Source organism: Poeciliopsis prolifica, unplaced genomic scaffold (assembly GCF_027474105.1).
Source record: "Poeciliopsis prolifica strain line A6 unplaced genomic scaffold, Auburn_PproV2 SCAFFOLD010, whole genome shotgun sequence".
Classification (NCBI taxonomy): Eukaryota; Metazoa; Chordata; class Actinopteri; order Cyprinodontiformes; family Poeciliidae; genus Poeciliopsis; species Poeciliopsis prolifica.
Genome location: NW_026562385.1, coordinates 10,623,163 through 10,644,508, shown reverse-complemented (window position 1 = coordinate 10,644,508; position 21,346 = coordinate 10,623,163). Strand labels below are relative to the sequence as shown.

The 21,346-nt window shown below is 42.8% G+C and overlaps 1 protein-coding gene across 2 annotated transcripts in view; it reads left to right on the top strand.

Moving 5' to 3' along the window:
- The first annotated feature begins 3,424 nt into the window (after window positions 1-3,424).
- The window catches only part of usp43b (ubiquitin specific peptidase 43b), a 71,037-nt gene continuing 53,115 nt past the window's right edge, over window positions 3,425-21,346 (top strand). For both annotated transcript variants that reach the window (XM_055035463.1, XM_055035462.1), the window contains exons 1-2: window positions 3,425-4,360; window positions 10,426-10,572. In XM_055035463.1, coding sequence (XP_054891438.1) covers window positions 3,731-4,360; window positions 10,426-10,572 — 777 coding nt within the window. In that variant the 5' untranslated portion in view covers window positions 3,425-3,730. The remainder of the gene's footprint in view (window positions 4,361-10,425; window positions 10,573-21,346) is intronic.

The window sequence follows — 21,346 nt, the reverse complement described above, 5'->3', positions numbered from 1 at the left end:
CTTCTGGGTTCCTAAGCTTAATTTGTGTTTTTTAATCACTTTATTTTGTTATAAACTACTTTTTCAATGAAATGGCCCTGCAGTGGGCTTCTCTAAAGTCTCATCTTTAAATATGTCACCATCCTTTGACGCTTTTGCTTTTGTGACTTTTAGTTCTCAGACCCGCTTTTTCCAAAATCCTTTGTCAGATCTTTTTGCAAAAGGCTCCATGTACAGCTACACTTTTCATCTTGTTATATTATTAGCTATACATATCTGCTTGCCCTTCTCCTGCCCGCAGTTTGAGTCCCACATTTGTTATTGTTATTTTAATTTAACTTTCATTTTACCAGTTAAGTTGATTGAGAACAAATCCTTAACAGCAACCAGTTCCGGAAACATGAAACATGCAGCAGAATATTGTTTATCGCTTTTCGTGAACAACTTCTTATCATGATTCGAATGTCGTGGTGGTGACAAATTTCAAATAATGACGTTATATGGAAAAAAAAAAAACTGACATTATTATGTAAAAGGTTATTCTTAACATTTTCTTCACTGGTGGCTCCACAAGAGAATTAATAAAGTGCAAAATATAATTGTGTGCAGGTTGGTTTTCGAGCAAAGTGTTTGGATTTTTAACCTTTTTACACATCTTGACTGAACAAAAACAGATCTCTAAATCGCTGTTTTGGAAATCTCCATGACTTGATGTCGGCTACACTTGTTTACGGAGCATTTAATAGATATTGTCTTTTCCCTGATTACAGTTTGGCTACATGAACATGTGGCATGGCGGCTCGGTAAATTATACGTAAGAGAGATGATTGTTGTTTGCCTTTGGGAGGTAAACGCCCGGCTCGGCCCGCTACACAAACCATCAACTTTTCCTCCAGCAGTACTCCAAGTCGAGTCTCTTTCGTCGGCTCTCTCCGCTAACGCGATCTAATGAGCTCCCTTCTTTTTGAAGCCTGGGCTCCTGGTTGGGATTGTTTTCCTACTCAAACAAACAAACCGTGTGCCTTCGCATTATCATCTGCTCTAAACGAAGGAGAATCGCAGAACGAGGTTTTTTCTAAAAGCAAAAAAAAAAAAAAAAAAACTGGCCCCGTCTCACTGCAGCAGGAAGCGAGAGAATCAGCTTTATTGCTTTTGCTCATTGCTGCCATAAATCCAGAGTTTTTAATATTATAATATGTGACAACCCATGTGTTATTAGACGTATCTGTGCGGCGAGTGCAGAGATAAGCCCTCTTTAAAATCACGGCCCCCGTAATGAGAGTAATAATCCAGAACATTGTAACCTGTGATAAATCTCTTCCGAGGCTTAGCTAATGAAATTTCTCTGAAGCTGCAGCTGCTGTCACTCACACACACAAACACACACACGCATTCATTGGAGATGGTTTATCTTCTAGACATTTTGTTTCTTCTTTCACAATTGGAAGAAATCCTAACCTAAGGCTACAAAATTCAGTGGCTGCTGATTGTCTGTCTATAAAGGCTGAGAAAACTAGAGATTATTATTTTTTTCTCTTTTTGTCTTCAAGTCGGGGCGAGGAGAGTCTGCAAGGAGCTTTTGGACAGAAGTAGTGCAGTGATGTGTGCAAACATACCAGAAACATCTAAATAAATTAGAACGTCATAAAAAAAAAAAGTTCAATATGTTTTGGCTTTCATGTCAAGTTCTGAAACCTTTATTTTTTACAAATATTTTGAAACTGAATGTCTGGGAAATTTTGAATATCACACTAGATCAATAGGAACAAACATGATTTGAACAGAATTGTTTATGAATATCAAGTTATAACTTTCTCAACAATAATCACACTTTGCGTTTTGCTACGGTGATGGGAACAAACTGGGATGCTCAGAAATCCCAGTTGGGTCCTGCCTTGGCCAATGTTCCTGATCAAAACAGAGAAAGTAATGTCATAATGTTTGACCAAAACATAAACCTCTGATTCCAGCCGCTAAAATGTGGTACTAAATACACTTCTTTAGTTTCATCGAAAGGCTAAAACTACTCTTTGAAACACATTTTGATCAAATGTTTTTCATGTTTGACTGACAAGTACGTGACCAGCCACCAGGTGGCGTCAGCGTTCAAATGCCGGTTCATGCCAATAGAAGAAGTAGAAGTAGGAAACCGGGTTAACTCGTTTTTCTTTCTACTGCTGACAGAAAAGAATACAAGCTGCGTATTCTCTAATTACCTCCCGTTCTTCTACCACAACCCGACTCTACTGTTCAGCTGTGGCTACGGAAGCAAAAAGCCAAACCATAAAATCCCCCTTTAGTTGGTCTCTGACTCCAACGACAATAAAAGCCCGTAATATACGTGAAAATACGGTAAAAACATTATCCATTAGAATGAAGGAGAAATGTTTAGATACTTAAATAGCAGATTTTTACAATAAAATTTCAGAGAATGTTGCCTGCTAGCATAAGCTAAAGTTAGCCGCAAAGTTTAAAGAAAGTAAAACTCACCTTCGTATCTGTGAATGTAGGCTATAACGAGGCGTCCATCTTTAAAACTTTCTCAGGGTCACTTGTTGGGGCTTCGGATCAGTGGATCAGTCAGGCCCTGCAGATACCCGGTGTAAAACGCTATTTTCAGTAGACCGGAAATGGCGCCCACCCATTTTCCGCGCCCACACCTTTTGACATTTGCTACTTTCCGTAGGAAGATAAACTGCGCCGCACAGCCTCCTAGAGGTTGTCTTTGTGTACTGCAACTCCCTCCCACACTCCAAAAACACAGTTGGTAGGTGTGTGTGCGCGTGCGTGTGTGTGTTGTTGTTTGTCCTGTGTTTTACATGACACCCGTTAAATTTGTTTTTTAAATTGTTTTTTTTTTCCTGTTCAACATTATTAAAACAAAGAAAAGAGTGTTTGTTTTGAAGATCCTAAACAGGCGGACGCTATATTTTGTGACTGTAGGAGGCGCTGTTTGACACCTCAAAGATGTTGACCCGCGTTTTTTTCCTCTCTCTCCATGAAACGCATGAAGAGGAACAAACGATTCATAAAATAAACACACGTCTTTTTATGATTTTGGACAGACTTATTTTTTATTTTTATTTATTTTTTTAGCTAAATTGCTGAATAAAACACTTAACCCCTTAATCATATATAAGTAATAAAGGACGATGAACTTGTATTGGGGACTTATCTGATTTAGATTTTAAAAATGAAAAAATCCACTTCAATTTAAATGGAAGCCTTTGTTTTTTTTTAAAGTTGTATTATTATTATTATTGCTTATTCCTCATTTATTACAAGAAATCCCAGTTGCCAAAACATGCACGGAACCTGGATCTTCTTCTTAGAACAGAGAAATAAAACATAAACTGCCTGGGATTTCTGGATTTCTTATCTCCACTGTTGATTTAAAGTGGGAGGAGACAGCCGCCCCACGCAATCACAGCCCCAGCGTGTGTGTGTGTGTGTGTTGGTATTCTCCTGCAGAAGTTGGCACTGCTGCTGGGCTGCCTGTGACATCGCCGCCAGAGTCGGAATGAACGCGCCGAGTAAGTGTGAGGATGGATGAGGGAGGCTTTGGGCCGGTGGGCTGCGGAACAACGCCGCGCCGCGCTGCCGCGTCCGGATTCCGAGATGGTGGCGCGTCCGCGCACCGGGACACCGGCAGAGAAATGACAATCCGGCGTCTGCATTCGCGCGACCATCATCGGCGTCAGGACGGACCGACGGCGGAGTAGAGAGAGAGAGAGGAGGGGAGGTCGCCGTCATGGAGAAACAATGCAGAGTCAAGGAGGACGGGAAGGAAGAGAAGCGCAAAGAGAGGAAAACCAAATCCGGGAAGCTTTTCCGGAAGAAATCGCTCAAGTCCGTGGGAAGCTTCGTGAACAGAATCATGAAAACTTTGGGCACTTTCACCCACTTCGGGGACGGGGACGCGCAGGACGCGGAGGACGACGACGGCGGGTTCGGAGACGGCGCACCTTGCACCCTCACCGCCAGCTCGGGGATGATCAGGGAGGACGCGGCGCCGGCGGCCGCGGTGGTTTGGGACCGGGCGGCCAAGCACCCGCCGAGCACGTCTTCGTCTCTGTGCGCCGGCAGAGAGAAGCTGCTGTACCAGTACGGGGACAAAGTCCCGGGCGTGCTGGGGCTGAAGAACCACGGCAACACCTGCTTCCTGAACGCGGTGGTCCAGTGTCTGAGCAACACCGACCTGCTGGCGGAGTATCTGGGGTTGGAGCGCTACAAGATGGACCTGAGGCGGCAGGGCAGGAGCTCCGCGCCGGGGGCTGAGGAGAGGCGGCCGGCGAAGGGAGAAGTCACGGAGCAGCTGGCCGGTCTGGTGAGGGCTCTGTGGACTCTGGAGTACACCCCGCAGCTCTCGGTCAACTTCAAGGTATCCAAACTGAAACACACAGTCAAACATGGCTCCTCCTAAAGCTTAAAGTTTACCCCTTTTTTTGGTGAAACTATAAAGTAAAGCTGATCTAAACATTTACATCATAACAGCTCAATCCGTGGGGTTGTTTTCCTGCTGGAATTCAACTCTTTAGATTAAGTCTGCCTTTTTTTTTAAAATTATTATTATTTTTACTTGTCAGTTTAGAGAGCAGGTGTCCGCAACCCACAACTCTACAAAATCTGGAGCGCTCAATGACAATGGCTAAAAGCGACAGAAAACTGAGAAGCAGGTGATTTTTAGTTTAAACCTGTCATGGTCTCAGCATGTTGCTCAGGAGGAGAGCGGCAGATGTCACGGTCAGACATCAGGGAGGCAGTGGCAGCGTTGTCCCATCAGACAATCAGTTCCCGAAATCACACACACACAAAAAAAAACTCAGAAAAGCGCACGAGGTCAGTCCAACCACCCCTGGGCTGCGCACAGGATGAAAAAACATACGGACCCGACTCTTAAAACCGCGGGATGATTAAAAAGCTTTTTTTGAAAAGACAGATTCCAGTAGTTTTCATATTTCTTTTCATACTGTATCTCCATAAAAGCCCAAAACCATAGCAGAACAGGGCAAAAACAACTAATTGTGATGAATAGATTATTAAAATAATCGTCAACAAATTTAGTGATCGACCAGTTGTGAGCTGCAGTGCAGACTTAAAAGAAGTCATTTTATGAAAGAAAAACTTATTATGAGCGATATTTAAGCCGAAAACTACAACAAAAAAAAAATCACATTTTGTAATTAAGATGGAAAAAAAAACAATTTGTTTGTAAATATGTTCTACCAAGAATGGCATAGTTTCAAATTCTTTATCATCAGTTATCAAGTAATCGTGAACGACGGTACACACACTGAAAAGAATTGTACTCCTGTAAGTGCAACTTTTACAACTTGATGTCATGAAGATTTTGAATTCAACCAGCAGGAGAAAGAGAGGCAAAACGAAAAGGCTGCTCTTGAGAGTTTCACCAAACATCTGTATTTATAACTTCAATTAAATTAAGCATCGGCTCTTATTTCGACAAAGGGGCAGTTCGGGGGTGGGGGGGAGGGGGGAGAAGTGTTGATGGCGGGCAGAGAGGTGATAATTAGCTGGTAATGAAACGACAAGGAGAGTCTCAGTGGCCGTCATTAACCAAACACCTGCTGGAGGATGAATGGCTTCACTCTACCTCTAAGTACAGCTGCTCTCTGCTCAGTCAGACATAATCACACGTTATTAAGGCAGGATGCTGCCCAGCGGGGGGGCTGCTGACTTATTTCATTGTCACGAGGCGTTTCGGATAATAGCATAGCACCTATTCGCCTGCCGCAGTGCGCCGGCCTGTGACTTGAGAGCCCTTACCCCCGCCAGGTGATAATGAGGCTTCTGCTCAGAGTCGCAGCAGTCTGGGACCACGAGGTCAGCGGGTCGCAGACTCACACGTTAGAACCCCGACTTCAAACTTTAGCCGTCTGCGGAAAGTTCCGCTCCAAGAGCTGATGGAGTATTTTGATAACTTTGCGTCCCCACGTAGATCGTTCTGTGCTTCCTCGAGCCAGGGGATTGGTTTTGCCCTGGATTTACTCGGAGCTCCAGTTCAAGGCGAGAAGTAGATAATGTGGGGCGAACAAAGAAATGAACAATGGATTTATTCTTGGAGATGCTAATTACCCCGTAAGAGTAGGCGCCGGGAGTGATTTGACCGTTTGTGCTGAGCTTTCTCTCTCGTACTTATCCCGGTTACGCAAGAATTATTACATCACATTTCAGCTGATAGGGCAACCAAAGGTGAGTCAGGGTATCAAAGGCAAAATCGATTTGAATTGATACAGTTTTCCCTCTAAAAGTTGCTCTTTTGCCATCTTCAGTTTACCAGTCTGACCTCCTGCTGCCAAACGAATCTTAACCTTCTTCTTCTTTTCTTGCACAATCCACTTCAGCACTGCAGTCAAAGGGAACCGTACTGAGATTAACCAATCGGTCCAAACAAAAACACTGAGCTTTTCTCTTTATAAGATGTTTCCTGCAGTAATGCGCACACACACACACACGCACACACACACAGGCACACACACACACACACACACGAACAAGCAGACTGTTGTTCTTCTTGGCATTGTTGAGGGGCCCCAGTTAGTGCTGCCTGAGTTTTCAGAAATTGCCTGTTGAGTAATACCGCAGCTGCCTGCAGGAAGGATTATAAAATGATCAGATAGCTCCAAGGCTTGAGTTTGAGAGGCTAAATTAGCAGGAACTTAAACCGGCGCAAAGCTTTTGAATTGCTCTACAAATAGGAGATTGGCGTGTGTTTCAATTAGTCTATTAATTTGTTGACTCCGTTAGGACGACGGAGTCCTCCGGGAGTCACGCGTTTCGTCCATCAGAGGTTGGGAAAGGCTCAGCTAAAGCAGCCGGATTAACTCACTGAGGATCTAGTTCGACCTGGAAGCGTGGGAAAAAAAAAAATGAAAAGAAGAAAAAGGCGCTGGATGTTTTACCGCTTCTCTTAATTCAAGTTTTTTCTCTCTCTCTCTTTCTTCAGGATTTCACTGACTTGACTGTATGTAAAGTGTAGAATCGCCTCGCTCTCGTCTGTAGTTCCTCACTTGGGCCTCCTCCAAACTTGTGTCTCCTGCTGAGGAAAAATAAAAATCCTTATTATCCTCGCCGCATTCCAGAACCTCAAGGCATTAAGGAAAACACAGGTGGAAGGCAGCTTAAACAAGTGTTCGGTCCCGCGGCGTTACTGCGGCGCTTTGCTGAAGCACTCCCACGCCTCAAAGCTTTTCACAAGCTGTCAGAAGAATGACAAACTTTTACGTCTCTTGTGGCAAACGCAAAAAAAACAACAAAAAAAAAAAACTGCTTCACTTTTGTTTCAGCCGTTCAGATGAAGGTGGTCAGTGTGGGGAGCAGCGCTGCTCACCCAGAGGAACTGAAATGTCTTCATCCTGTCAAATTCAAAAATATGCCGTCTAGTAGTAATCCCGGCATTGTTGTTTTTCCACCTGTATCTTCAGCTTCTCTTTTGAGTGACCCGGTTTCAAACCAGTTATCTATTATTATTTTAAAACAATCCTTTGGTAAGCTAACCGTACACTTTGCACTTGGCATCTAGTTAGCAAGTGAAAATAAGTGATGACTAAACAAAATGTCATGACTATTTAAGCAGGTGGGTGAGCATAAAAGCAAAGTTAACAGTTCTGCACTCATCCAGTTGCTGGTAGCTGATTTAAATACTTAATGCTTATATATATATGTACATATATATATGAAAAAGCCTCTTTTCTTCTCCGACTTGTGCTAAATGGTTGCAGGCATTACAGAGTGATCGTTCTGCCTCAGACGGTAATAAAACACTCATTGGCTTTTCCTCCGCCGTAATTATATCGCTCAAACAATCGGCACCTTCCAGGAGCTGATGGTAATCACTGTTATTGCTCCGCTGTAATGACTGACTGCAGGTGAGCTCAGATCACGGCCTGCAGGCTCTATCACAACAAGGCTGAGTGTGTCATGGCTTCAACCAGAGGCTGGCTCACAGTGTTTGTCAGGGTGAAGCGTTTGCACTTACACCCAAAATTTGAAAAGCCAGATGAGATTATAAGACGTTTTTGTTCAATTATAGTCTCAAAACAGCAATTTAAGTCTGTAAGAAAAAAGAAAAAGAAAAACAGAAAAAATATCAGCTAAAGTTATTTGTGAATTTGAATCACAGTGAGGTTTTAAAACAGTGACCGTATCCTCAAACTTTTCTGTGCAACAGAACTACAGATTGTTTTCCGGAAAATTCGGCTATTGACAGATTTTGTTTATTTTTCACACAGCGTATCCGAAATACTGGAAGAAAATGCAACTTGAGGAGCAGAAATACCCAGACTCAATTACTGCGTCGTGCACTGGTGGCAGAAGCGGAATCGGGTTTTTCTTTGGCCTGCAGATCTCATAGCAAGGCAGGTTTATTTGTAAAGCACATTTCAGCAACAAGGAAGTTCAAAGTACAGTAACCAATTATGAAGCCATCAATACACATCATCAAACAAATATATTGCTCTCACTGGTTTCACTCTGGATCAGCTGCAGCTGTCTGGTTGAATTTTGTTGTTATTTTTTAAGACACTGTAGCAGTAATCAAAGCGACTGAAGATAATCACATGGATGAGTTACTATAGATGGTGCTGCAACATTAGTCCTTTAATCCCAGAAACGTTGTGCTGAGACGCTTTCGACAGCGATTATCGATCCATATTGAGGTCTGTTTGCTTCTTCAACTTCTTCTATATAAACATGGGCAATTTTAAGTGTTTTTTTTTTTTTCAGAGGGTGGGGGCTTCAAGTCAGGGGTTTCAGGAATTAGCAGCCAGCTGTGGCCCCCGAATTCCCGCTGATTCTGGGAATCCGCTGAACGCTAGAGGAGGGAGTAATTACCGCCACAAAGGATAGGCGAGACTAATTAACTGAATGCGGAGGAGCTGAAGGGGAGCGTGGGCTGAGTTACTGGAGGGGGTCGATGATTGGAAACGACCAAATATCAACACGAGTTTAATACAGGCCGCCGAGAAAACTGTCAGAGCACCAAAGAACCAACGAGTAAAACTCAGAATGGTTCAAATACCAGAGAAGCACTGGGCTTCAACGAATCAGAGCCAGGAGGAGGGGCTTAGCGCTGTCAATCAATCTCACATTTTCTCTGCTAAATGTGCTCATGGTGGAAAAACAACTTACCTTTACAGGAGAATCATATGTAGCCATGCTGATTAGCATGAGCAGAGGGTGAATGACAGCGCTAAGACCCGCCTCCTGGTTGTGATTGGTTGTTTCTAGTTAGCACTGGAAGAAGGCGAAGGAGCTTGATTTTTTTTTCCTCACAGATTATTTGCTTAATGATATACTGTTACAACATAACAGCTTCAAGAAATGTGCAAAAAAAAAATTTTTAATAAAACTTTACGGCATCATGCACAGCTGATTCATATTCCAAATAGGAATGTGAAACATGTGATTGAAGAAATACTTCCCTTTCCTCTGCATCAAATTAAAATAAATGTAAACCACAGGAATCCTAAAGGGGTGGGAAGAATTTCTAACATTGTCAAACGATAAAAACTGCGGTGCACCTCTAAAGCAGAGAGCAGCCCGGCTCTGTCAGAGCTGCGATAACAGAAGTGGTTTTATCTCCGCAGAGCCATGACTAACAGCTCTGAATATCACCTTTTCATATTTTCCGACTGACGTGTCTCTGAAACATTGTCCAGATTGACGGCGTTTTCACGTCCACGAGGCATATCAAGCGAGGGAAGCTAGCCTTTTAAGTCGGTATCAGAAGATGGGTGTGAGTGATAAGGACACCTTATCGCTCCTGCTGGAGTTTATCTGCGTCTTGGCGACGCTTCAAAGATGGCGTTCGGCCTTCGCTTTCAATTAGATGCGAATGTGACTGAATTTTTATCTCCCGTTTGTTTCATTGAAGCCTCCTCTGTTTTCAGCGCCGCGCTTCTGCTGTTTGCTTAAGTCGGGATGTTGAACCAAATGTTAAAGCAACGGCTTTCTTCTTGCCACTCTTCAAAGACGAGCTTATTGAGCTGTTTGTCTCTGCAGCTCCTCCAGAGCTGGACATATGGTTGAAACTCTCCTTGGTTGGTTGGTATGTTGTGGTTGACGGCCATTTCCCAGTGACTGTTCAGTTGTTCCATTAGTTCTTCATGAGATGTTCTAAGTTGGGGACATTTGTTTTATAAATGCACCCTCACCTTAAAAACCTTGCACTAGTTTGTTTTAACTTTACCGCCTTTGGCATTTGTGTCCAATTTTGTGTAAAATGACCAAACGAAAAGAAACTTGAGGTTTATATTCACTTTAAAAAGGTCATTTGTTTGAGCATTTGTCCTCCTGCAGGCATAACCCTAAAGCTGGGGGAAAATAAATTCAGCAAGAAGCTGCCACACTGTCACAGTCGCACTGCAGTTCATGAGATTTACACAAAGTTTTCAGCGTCCTCATGCCTCACTTTCTCCCCCCCAGACGGTCGTGTCCAAGTACGGATCCCAGTTTCGTGGCAACTCCCAGCATGACGCCCTGGAATTCCTCCTGTGGCTGTTGGACCGCGTCCACGAAGACGTCATACTGGCGTCGCACAACAACAACAACAAGACCAAAACTCCAGAGAAGGTGAGACTCCAGCAGGGTGTGGGGACCACACAGTACGGGCAGCCATGGGAACGCATCACGCTTTCATGTCTTAGAAAACCATTAGAGTAGTTAGGAACGTGGAGGAAACTAATGACTGATTGTTCATGAGATATTGTTTCGTTACATAATAGGTGACAAACTCCGGTTTGTTGCATCAATCAGCCTCCTGGGAGTGTCATGTTTACAAAGGGAAAGTCTTCAACGACGTCGTTGCTTTTAGCCTTCAGTGAATGTTTTTTTGAAGGTGAATTAAAAGATTCCCTCACCTTTAACCTTCTAGACAGCGAAATGCAGACGTATTCATCGGCGTTGAACTGGTTCACATTCTGACGCGTTACAACAGGATACACACCGATCCGATATCAATGTCTGTATTGGTCCTGATATTGAAAGAAAAAAATCTCTGGATCAGGTATTGGTGACTGAGCCAGAGTCAAAAGAGCAGATCTATTCAATCGAATTCTGTGCTATGCTCTCATCGTTCTCCATGATTTGTTTTGCATCATAATTAGGATTCTTGTTTTCACTTCATTTTCACTTCATTTGAAAGAAGGTTTTGTTACAGTTTATTTATTGACGTTTGACCAAGATAGTCAGCCTATTGTTTTTGTCACTTTATGAACTGTTTTTACACGTTTGGTTGTCGACATCAGGGAAGCTTGTAAAGCTGAATATGCTGTATTGGTCCAGCGTTATCACATACATTTGTAATTCAGTACATGTACGTCTGCATTAAAAAAACAAAAAACAAAAAAAACCTTTAGTCCATTTAGCACCTTTTCTGTATCGGATCGGTATCGGCCGATACTCAGCCTCAAACGTCGGCATGGGAAGCGAAAAAAAACTTGGATTGGTGCAAATTTTAATATATTTCATGTGACAGAGAAAGACATAGTAATCCATGAGTGAGAAGTGAAAGAACAAATAGTACTTGCTTGTTCAATTTTCCCAAAAATTAAACATTTGAAAAGTAGTTGATCAAAACACTCTAGATCCACCTTCTGTTGCAGTTACATCTCATATAAAATTCCAATAAATTACAGTGAAGGTGACAAGAAATAAGTAATTGGATAAAAATAGTTTTGCTGCTTCGTTTGATGCGGGTTCAGAAACGTTTGAAAGATTCACCAGACGGCATTTCCTCGGTTATCTTTGCGAGATTAGCTCCGCGGACCGGTTTTCATGCCGTCGAATAAACCGTGGCAACGTTTTTTTGCAGAGCAAACAGACTCCGTGTCTAATGCGCCGCCCACAAACAGGGAGAAGGCTTGCAGACGCAGAAGATTTGGTGTTTAGATTTCGTCCCAGCGTGGCTCCTTCTGGGGGGGAACGCCTGCAGGCGCACTGCACACCGACTCTTCTCTCCTGAAACTGTCAGGCGGCTCCGCTGCGAGCCGTTTGGGCAGAATAGTCATGTTTTATTTAACGCAAATGTTCATATAGAGAAATCCCTCTTCTTCTCACACAAGTCGGGCTGGAGCGAAGGTCGATTTATTGGACGCGCCGCACTTGCTGCGGGTGATTTCCGGCCAATAAAATGTACGAGTACAACTCAATGAGTTTATAAAGAAAACATACAAACAAACAAAAAAGATAATTTGTTCCAGTGACTCGATTCAGAAAGCGACGCTTGTGTAAAGTGTGGAGTCATTACACACATGTTGATCATTTATTCCTCCTGGTTTTGATGGATGCAGGTTGCAGTGAACACAAAAGAAAAAATTCAGTTTCTAAAGCAAGGCTGAATAACTGAGAAGACAGGAAAAAACAAAACATATTTAACAGAGAAATGCAACCGTCTGATTGGGAAGATGTCTATTAAAGTTTGTATCAAACAATGCTGCATATAAAAAAACAGAACTTACGTAGGTTTTCTGGTTTATGTACAAACCCAGGCAACAGTCTTCATAGTTATGTAATCCATAATATATCATTTCAATAAAAAAAAATCATTTTGGTTTTGCTCCTAATGAATTTTCCATTAGCTACAAACCAATTGTTACCAAAGTTATCAGGATCTATTTGACATTTTTGAAAAGAATTACTGTCAAAACACGAATATTGAGCTTATACTCTTATTTATTGAGAGATAATTGCAGATAAAAGAAGTGAATTATTTTGTGGCATCATTCTCACTGAAGGTCTTTTCCTTAAAACGGTTGTGAACGTTGCTGGTTCCAGAACCAAAGCCGCAGCGTGCTCAGCAGCATTATTTTCGGAAACTTCTCGTGTCATCAGAGGAAGGTCGTGTTGCTGTTTATAGGCTACAGTGAAAATAAAACCCTGTGAGTCTCAGGCAACTCTGTTTCTGTTCGGTTTCCTATAAATCCTCTGCTCAAACAGCCATATGAAGTAACAAAGTTGACCGTGCACCTCCTTTTTTTGTTTTTGTTTTTCTTTGGGGGGGGGTTGAGAGAAGAAGCTGGGCGGAGAGACTGCTGACGGTGTGTCGCTGCGCCGCCCTCCGCGGCGCCTCCAGAAGCCAGTGAGGTGTGAAGAACCTAAAGCTGCTTCATGGTGCCATTAAATACGCAGACGCCGTGTATTTCAGCACATTTCAAACTCGCTTCTCCTTCGTTTATTCTAGTCAAATCCAGTCAGTGTCTGAATTTATCAAACTTTTTTGACACTATAGAAGAAAATGAATCCTGTTGATCCACTGAATAAATGTAGGTCATTAACTTTGTTAGCTTGAAATGTAAAAATGAACGGACTCAAAAAAAGTTCAAGAAAATATTTTAGTGTCTCAAACCCAACATTTCAGCTTCCCAGGTTTTTATGTTTGGGAAAGTTGTTTTGTTTCAAATGCAATCTGGAAATATTGCATTTTCCAGATTGAAATTATTGTAAGAATTTGACTTGACACTAATTGGACCGGATGGGGCAGAGGAAATGTGGGAACGCTGCGCGGCGGAGGAACCGAGGACAGGATTTGGACGTCTTTAGCCTCTGTTTCCGGGTCGCCCGCTCTAACCGCTGTGTTTTTTAAAGTGAAATTTACCGCTGCGCTCTCCAGTTCTGACTCCACTCATATTTTCGCTCTAGTTTGCAACTCTGCGCTCCTGACCGCAGCAGACCGTGTTAACGCGCCGAGTAACCCTCCGCCGGAGAGAGCATCAGAGGACGTCAATGACGTTTATGAGTCTTTCAGAAATTAAATCCAAAATACTTTTGATTAAATATAGTTCGCCAAAGTCACAGCAGACCCAATGTTATGTTGTGATTGTGTCTTTTCTTGTTTGGTTTGGTTCTGTCCTGCACAGGATTTGGCAATCCGGCCTAGATAAGCATCGACTCGGTTTCTTAATCAGTGAAAATCAAAACATCTCGGATACAAAGAAAAAAAAAAAGTAATGACTCACTCTGTCTGCGCCGCGCTTCATTTGCTTGCAAGCCCCTCATTCGTAATGAGATTTAACCAGACGGAAGCTTGCAGAGACAACATGTACTTTTTGTTAACAAGTCAACAGACACCAGCAAGGTAACAGCGGCAGCTGTATTAGCATCTCTGCAAAGTCTCTAATTAATCTGTTCTCTTGACATTTGTGTTTTCTTTTCTCTCTCCCTTTGCCTTACGAGACGGAAACAACCCTTAATTATTCTGGGGACATTTTGAAGGAGAGCCGCAGTAAAGACTTCTCTCCAGACCAGAACATCTCTGGTCTGTTGCGTTTGTCTGGGCCTTCCTGTCTCTCTGCTGGTGTTTTGGCTCTTTGCTCACATCTTCTGTTTGTTGTGGATTCCACTCGGTGGGTAGATGGATCCTCTCCTTGCCCGGGTAAATCTCCCTCCCCGTGAATCACGGTTCACTCCTCGCTTTCATCATCTCCTTCGTCCTTCGTAACTCTGACGTGCCGTACCTCCGGAATGCTTTTTGGTATGCAGGACTGATAGCGCTCGACCCTGCCCCAATGTGAACTCAGAGGCGGTAGGGAGGGGTACCAGGGAGGAATAAGAACCCCTCTCGCTGGATGGCTTCAAAAGTTGTTTTATTTCCACTTCCCCTTTCGGTCAGTTGCCATATCTGGACGGTAATCTCTTCCCCGGTCGGCCTGCGGGAGCGTTTGAATCCGGGGCTCCAGCCGGTTTGCCAGTCTCTTCACGGAGACGGAAAGCTCCAGTGTCTTTTAGCCGCTGACCCAGAAGCGAGCCGGGGCCCGGCGCCGCCGCTTTGTTCACTGAAGCTCGGGTTCCTCATGACGTATAGGCGCAAAACACAAACCCCGACCTCACCTCTCGGACCGATGACAACGTCAGAGCAGTTTGTGCTTTTTGCATTTGTGACGGGTGATGACACACGCCGCACGGCGTTCCCCGTTAACTCCCCCCGTGGCGTTGACTCACACAGAGCTCATTCTGCTCTCGGTTTGTTGATTCGTCTCCGCTTAGGAAAACAGAGCAAGTGTGATCATCTCGTCTTCTGTGTTTGTCTGTGTGTGTTTTTCTTTCCCTCTCTGCCTCACTCGGCTCTGTCTTTCTTGGTTTAATGAATGCGCCTCTTTGTAAGCGGCTGGAAGAAAGGGACACTTGTTGCCCACTCTGAGACCAGACACAAGTTTGTAGCCGACTGAGAAGCCCGGGTGAAAATCAGACGTATGAAATCTTTCTTTTTTTCTCTTTTTTTTTTAGACCTTTTTCAGATACTGTGTGGTATTACTGAAAAACTAAAACATTTGTGTGTTATCAACCAAACACCAGAGATGAACAATTTTTATGTTCCTCATATTTACACATTCTTTACTACTAGATTATTTCCTATTTACAAACATCTGCCTCTCTTACTCTTTCTGTTAAATCTCGTTTGATCCTGTTTTCCCGATCTTGCTCTTTGTGTTTTTGTTTGTTTATGTAGATTTTATGTTCTCCTCTGGCTCCCATGTGTTTTTTTGTTCTTATGTTTCCATTAAATCTTCAAATCTTCTTGCCTCGCTGCATTTGGGTCGTCTTCACGAACAGGTAATGCAGGTTTGATTTGATTAGTGGAATTTTCAAAATGATTTTAGTGTGCTTAGAAAACCAGAATAATCGGAGAGTTTATTCCGAAAAAAGTTTCATGGCCTTCAAATTCAAACGTTGGGTGAAGTAGTTTGGCACCAAACACGATTTCATGACTTTTAACTTTCTGGTAGGTTTACATTTAAGAGCAACTTGGGCAAATTTCAAGATAACGCCTCAAACAAACTATCAATAGATAGATGCGACAAAAAAGATGTGACATTGTCTTAAGTGCTGGAGCTGAGCTGTGGTCCAGCTTAAACACTGATGCTCCTAGACAGGGTGGCGCCCTGGGCGATCCACCGTACCAGCAATTCTGGTCAGTCCTTGAATTCAACTCCTTGATTCCTGAAGATTTTTACACAATGGAAACACCATAATTGCAAAATTGTGTGTGTGTGTTTTTTTTAACATTAGCGGAATATAGTCAAGGTTTTGCGCACGTTTGTAGTGGTAACGCGGCTCATGATCCCGACACATCTGACCCGAGTTGTTGACATGCCGTCCTGCACGAAAACCTCTGCCTGCGTCTTTAAAGCTCCCAGTCGGAGTCACGATCGCTCATTTTAACCTCCTGGCTTGGGGTGTCTCGACGGTGCCAGCCGGTGCTGAGTTACGGCAGCGGCACCTGGCCTGTGATAAAGACAACGACCCGCTCGTAAGGTGGGAGAGGAAACGCTGGACGGACGTGCGGCGCCTGCAGCCGCGGCTGAACTCTCAGCCTGTGCAAAGCTGAAATAAAACGTGGCCAGTAGTTGTAAAAGGAACATTTTTCGCTGCGCAGTACTTGTCTCCCTGAGGGTTGAATGAAACCAAGTCACAATGACAAGTTACTTTTTAAGTCCCGGGAGATTCGAGAGCCTGACCTTTTAGCGCTTTTCAGCCCGTAATGAGTGTGAAACAGTGAACAGTAGGGGGGAAGCCTTTGTTTCCCCCCCACTGCTAAATTACATTTTATGGTTTTTATCCACAGTGACCACATACTTCTATTAAAGTACTTCTAACTACTATAAATCATAGTGTCAGGCTCAGATCTACATTTTTAGAAATATTCAAAACAGAAAATACGTCATTGTTTAAGTCTTAGTTAGTGGTTTAAATCTAATTTGTGAGAAAACAAAAAAAAAAAGGATTCTTAATTTTACGATAAAAATATCGTGGGGTTGCGGGTTACAGCAGCAGCACAGGGGACACTACAGGAGGAGATCACTAAGGAAACCAGTTGTAGTTCTAACAAAATGTCCCTATTTTGCATTATTGCAGTGAGGAAAGTAATGTTCTCTTAAAAAAACAAAACAAACATGTTCGTCAACATTCGGAACAGCTAAGAAAATCCAACAGTTGTGATTAGAAAAAAGCCTTTTCTGCGTACAAACGTACTTACCGTCTTTGTCTCGGTTCTGGACCTCGCCCACGCTGTCTGGTCCAAACAGTGAAACAGATGGAAGTAAATTGGAAGTGGCAGCTCTGCAGCTTTGATCTCTGAACTCAGATGTAAAAATCAAGACGTAAAATCCACGTCGGGTTGTTCAAATTATCCCTCCTGACATCATTAATGAAAGCCGGTGTTTTCTACAGCGTGTATTTAATCCTGAAATTATGAAGAAAAAAAAATCTGTTTTTCTGCTGAAGAACTCCGATTTGTCTTTCCTGTTAAGATTAGCATCTATTTTGTTTTCTCTCTCTAAGGCAGGGATGTTAAAATATATTGAAATGATTGCACATTGCCTGTTGAACCAAGACCTAACACAGTATGTATTATTTAATAATTAAAGAAATAAAGCAATATTTTGTTATGTCTCTGTCACTAACCTCAAGGGAAAACATTTTGAACAGGCAAACAGCAAAAAAATTTAATTGGTTTGAAAAACAAAATATGTTTCTTAATATCAAGATAAATTGAAGTGCATTATAAACTGAAAATGGATAACTGTGCTGCTCTATGATGTCCATATTCTACTCGTCTTTGTGTTTCTGAGAAGCTTGATAGATTACATTCTTATTAGGTTATATTCTTTCATTACAGCCAACCCATCTCCACACAGAAGACACACAGGCAGTGATGGCATTGTAACTTTGAAAAAGTAAACTGTAATCAGATTACTGACTACTCCTTGAAAAAGTAGCTTAGTTAGATTACTGACTACTTGATTTGAAAAGTAACTAAGTTCTATTAAAAGTAACTTTTTCAGTTACTTTCAGCAGCTGCTAACAACAACAACGCTCCACCACCTGTGAACATCATATTGATCTTTTATCGCTCTCTCCATATTAGTTTTGATGTTTGCTTTTTTCTGGAGCGCAATGCGAAGCTCGCCGTCATTCAGAGGTCAAATATTAACTTGACATTAACAAAGACACAGCGGGACGGATCATCCAGGAAATGATGGACAGGGAGAGTCTAACTAAAATGTCAGACAAATTCTGGGGTGTAAGTCTGCTTATTAAGCCCAAAAACCGTGACTCATTAAATCTGCAAGCAACTTAAAAAAAGACAAGCCCAGGCCGCTTATAATAATCATACTTGGTGAGCGAAACTCAGAATAGTTCCTGAGGACCCGGGCTACCGTTGCATTGTGGGGAATGTAGTGTTGGTGTGTGCAAAACGCTAGCGGGCGGCTGTAGCCTGCGGGCCGGTTCTAATAGTAATTAAATATGATTCAGGGGGCCTTGACTTTGACATATGTGGAGTACATGCTCACATATTCATGACGTGCTTTGATTAAACTAATTTATCTTCGGTGTAATTCCAGTTCCGAAAAATTAACTTTATACCAGGTGAGTCTCTCTCACCTGAGAATGTGAACCTGTACTGGGCCGATTCTGCCTTCAAATAATTGTAACAATAATTGTAACAATAATTGTAACAATCCTCCTGTAGAAGATTCATAAGTTAGAACTTAAAAGTCTGAAACAGGAACAGGTCTGTAAAAACAGCCTGTGTGCTTCACTCAGAGAGAGATTCATTTGATGCATCAAAGAGTGATGTCATCACTGCTGATGTCATTGTTACCAGTGGAACTGAACATTCTACTGGTCCATTCGCATCAAACACGTTTTGAGCGTCAGGAAAGTCTGGTTTACATTCAAAGTCTTTGTGGCGTGTTGGATGCGCTAGATGAGTGAAACGCTCCAAACGGTTCAAATTGCGCCACATTAGATGCTCGACACGCCGCCACATAGACTTTGAGTGCAAACCAGATGCGCCTGATGCTCAAAACGCATTTGGTGTGAACGCACCTTTATATGTCCAGTGTCACATTAGGTCAGTGTTTCTCAATTCCAGTCCTCAGGCTCCCCTGCTCTGCATGTTTTAGATGTGTCCCTGTTTTAGAACAGCTGATCCAAATAATTGCATGACCTCTTCTGCAGAAGCCTGTTAATCACCTATAGATTCAAACCAGGTGTAGCAGAAGGGAAATGCCTAAAACATGCAGGGCAGGGCATTCGCCTGAGGAGGGGAATTGAGAAACACTGCATTAGTTCCATCATATTAGGACCAAAGCCTGGTCCTAATATGATGGACTCATTGATTTGGGTCAGGGGTAATGTTTAGAGGAAATTTGCAAATTAAGTTTTAGTTAATGTTAGAGTTAGGGAAAATGTGTAGGTTGGGCAAAATTGCAGCTACTAAAATGAAGGGAAATCAATGCAAATTTCTAATATGGGTCGAAATAGTTTTGACAAACCTGTATAGGATTTTGTTTTCTAAATCATTCTATGAATAAACAATGATGACATAATGTTAGGTTGTTTTTCTGCCAATTGCATGGCTGCAGTAGACTAGTTCTCTAATGTGACGAAAGTGCTCAGACACATTCAACACATTAGAAACCAATCAGAACCAAAATCTTGTCTTTTCAGCCAGTCAGAACCTTTTGGTTCTAATTGGTTGTTTCTGGTCAGTGGAAGAGCCAGATGAATTTTCACAGATTCTCTGTTTCTTTTCCTACTGTCAGACATTTTTAACAAATATTCATCACACATTCACACCTTTGGACAATTTAGAGAGACCAATTAACCAATTAATAAAAGCTGAATTTTAGCAAAACCTGGGTTTGGAGAGTGACCCAGGTTAGTCCCACCTGGATGTGGGTCGGCGCAAAGGTCGAGCCGGGGACAGCTTGCCTTTCATGCCGATGCCAACACGAAGGCCCGTGGAGGTTGGTTCCATCGACAACGGTCTTTCTTCGGACCTCCAGGTTTGTGTGGAGGTCTGGCTTTGTGTGGACTCCTGTCTTTGCGACCTGGGTGTTGGTCGATGCGAAGGCTGAGCCAAGCTATGGATGGAGACCCCTGGTTGATTCAAGGCCTGTCTTTCCCTGTACTCCTCTCTTTGCGGGAAGCCTTGTGTTTGCAGGGGGGCCTCTGGTTGGGTGCAGGTTCTAGGATGGTTATTTTCCAGGGCAAGTTTTAACTTAATTTTCAGGTCTGACACCTGACCCTGCAGAGATCTCACCTTTTCCTCCTGTTCTACAAATTTTGAAGCTTGCTCACTGTGTCTTTTGAGCTCCTCCTCGTATTTCAGTCTCACTCTGTACTCTTCAACCATTACTTCTATGAGACCTTTATTCCGGGAGGCGTATTTTTCAGCCTCCCGTTTGAAGTAATCGAGTTGTTGAAGGAGGCTCTTGTCAGCTGGCACTTTTCTGTCATGATCTCGTTTGACTTGCTGCTGACGTTCTTTCTGTAACATGTTTTGCAGTCTTTGAATTTCCTCCTTCTGGGATTGGACTTCTGCCTGATAGGCAATCCTCCGGTCTCGTTCCTCATGGAAATCAAAGATCTTGCTCTGCAATTGTTTCTTAAGATCGTCCACCTGGTTTGTGAGATCAGTGATGCGTTGGATTGTCTTGTCCACGACCTCCACTGAGGGGATGATCTCGAAGCCAGCAGACCGAGTCGTTTCCTGCTTGACTTCGGATGATGTTGAAATCTCAAAGTCGCCGGAAGGACTTGATTCGCCCTGGATCTCTGATGGTACATCTTCGGGCTCAAAGAGGCTGTCGCTGTCATCCTCAAAAGGGAAAACGACGGCGTCGTAGTCGACCTGGACGTTGAGGTCCATCATGTCGACCCATGAAAGCTCAGCTTCATGTTCAAATGGAATCTGTTGTTGCTTCATGTTGATATTCTTGCTCTGAAAGGAATGCGATATCTGGAATCGATATTTCGTTCGTCTCAGTGACTTTCGAACAGGCTCTGTAGAGTGATCTGCCGCAACGGAATTGTGGAACAGGTCTGATAAAACGCTTTCTCTGAGCTACATTCAAGAGAGAGATTCCTTTGTGATGTCATGGAGTTATGACATCACTGCTGATGTCATTGATACCGTTGGAAAAACATTCTTTTCCTATGGGAGTTGATAAGCAACCAGCCCTAAAGTACTGCCGTCTACTGACCTCGCTTGGAAGTGCGCTTCTAAATAAAATTACTGCGGCGCTATCCATCATCATCTGTTGAAAAAAGGCAGAAAAATTCTGACGCTTTTCTTAGAATTCTGAAATAAAATTCTAACACATATTTAGTTTTTCTCCACAGTAACCCTAATATTCTTTTGCACCAGCAAAGACAATCAGGTTTTGTTATATATTGATCATCTCATGGTGGCAAGAGCAAAGTAAGGTTTCGTTAACCTAGTAGACAAAAGTCCGACCCAAATCCCTGAGTTTCTTTCCATCTATTTGCGACCCGTATCCGACTTTTTCATGGCAGTCTGAACGGTCCAAGACTGATCTTTTTACCCCAGATTTAACTT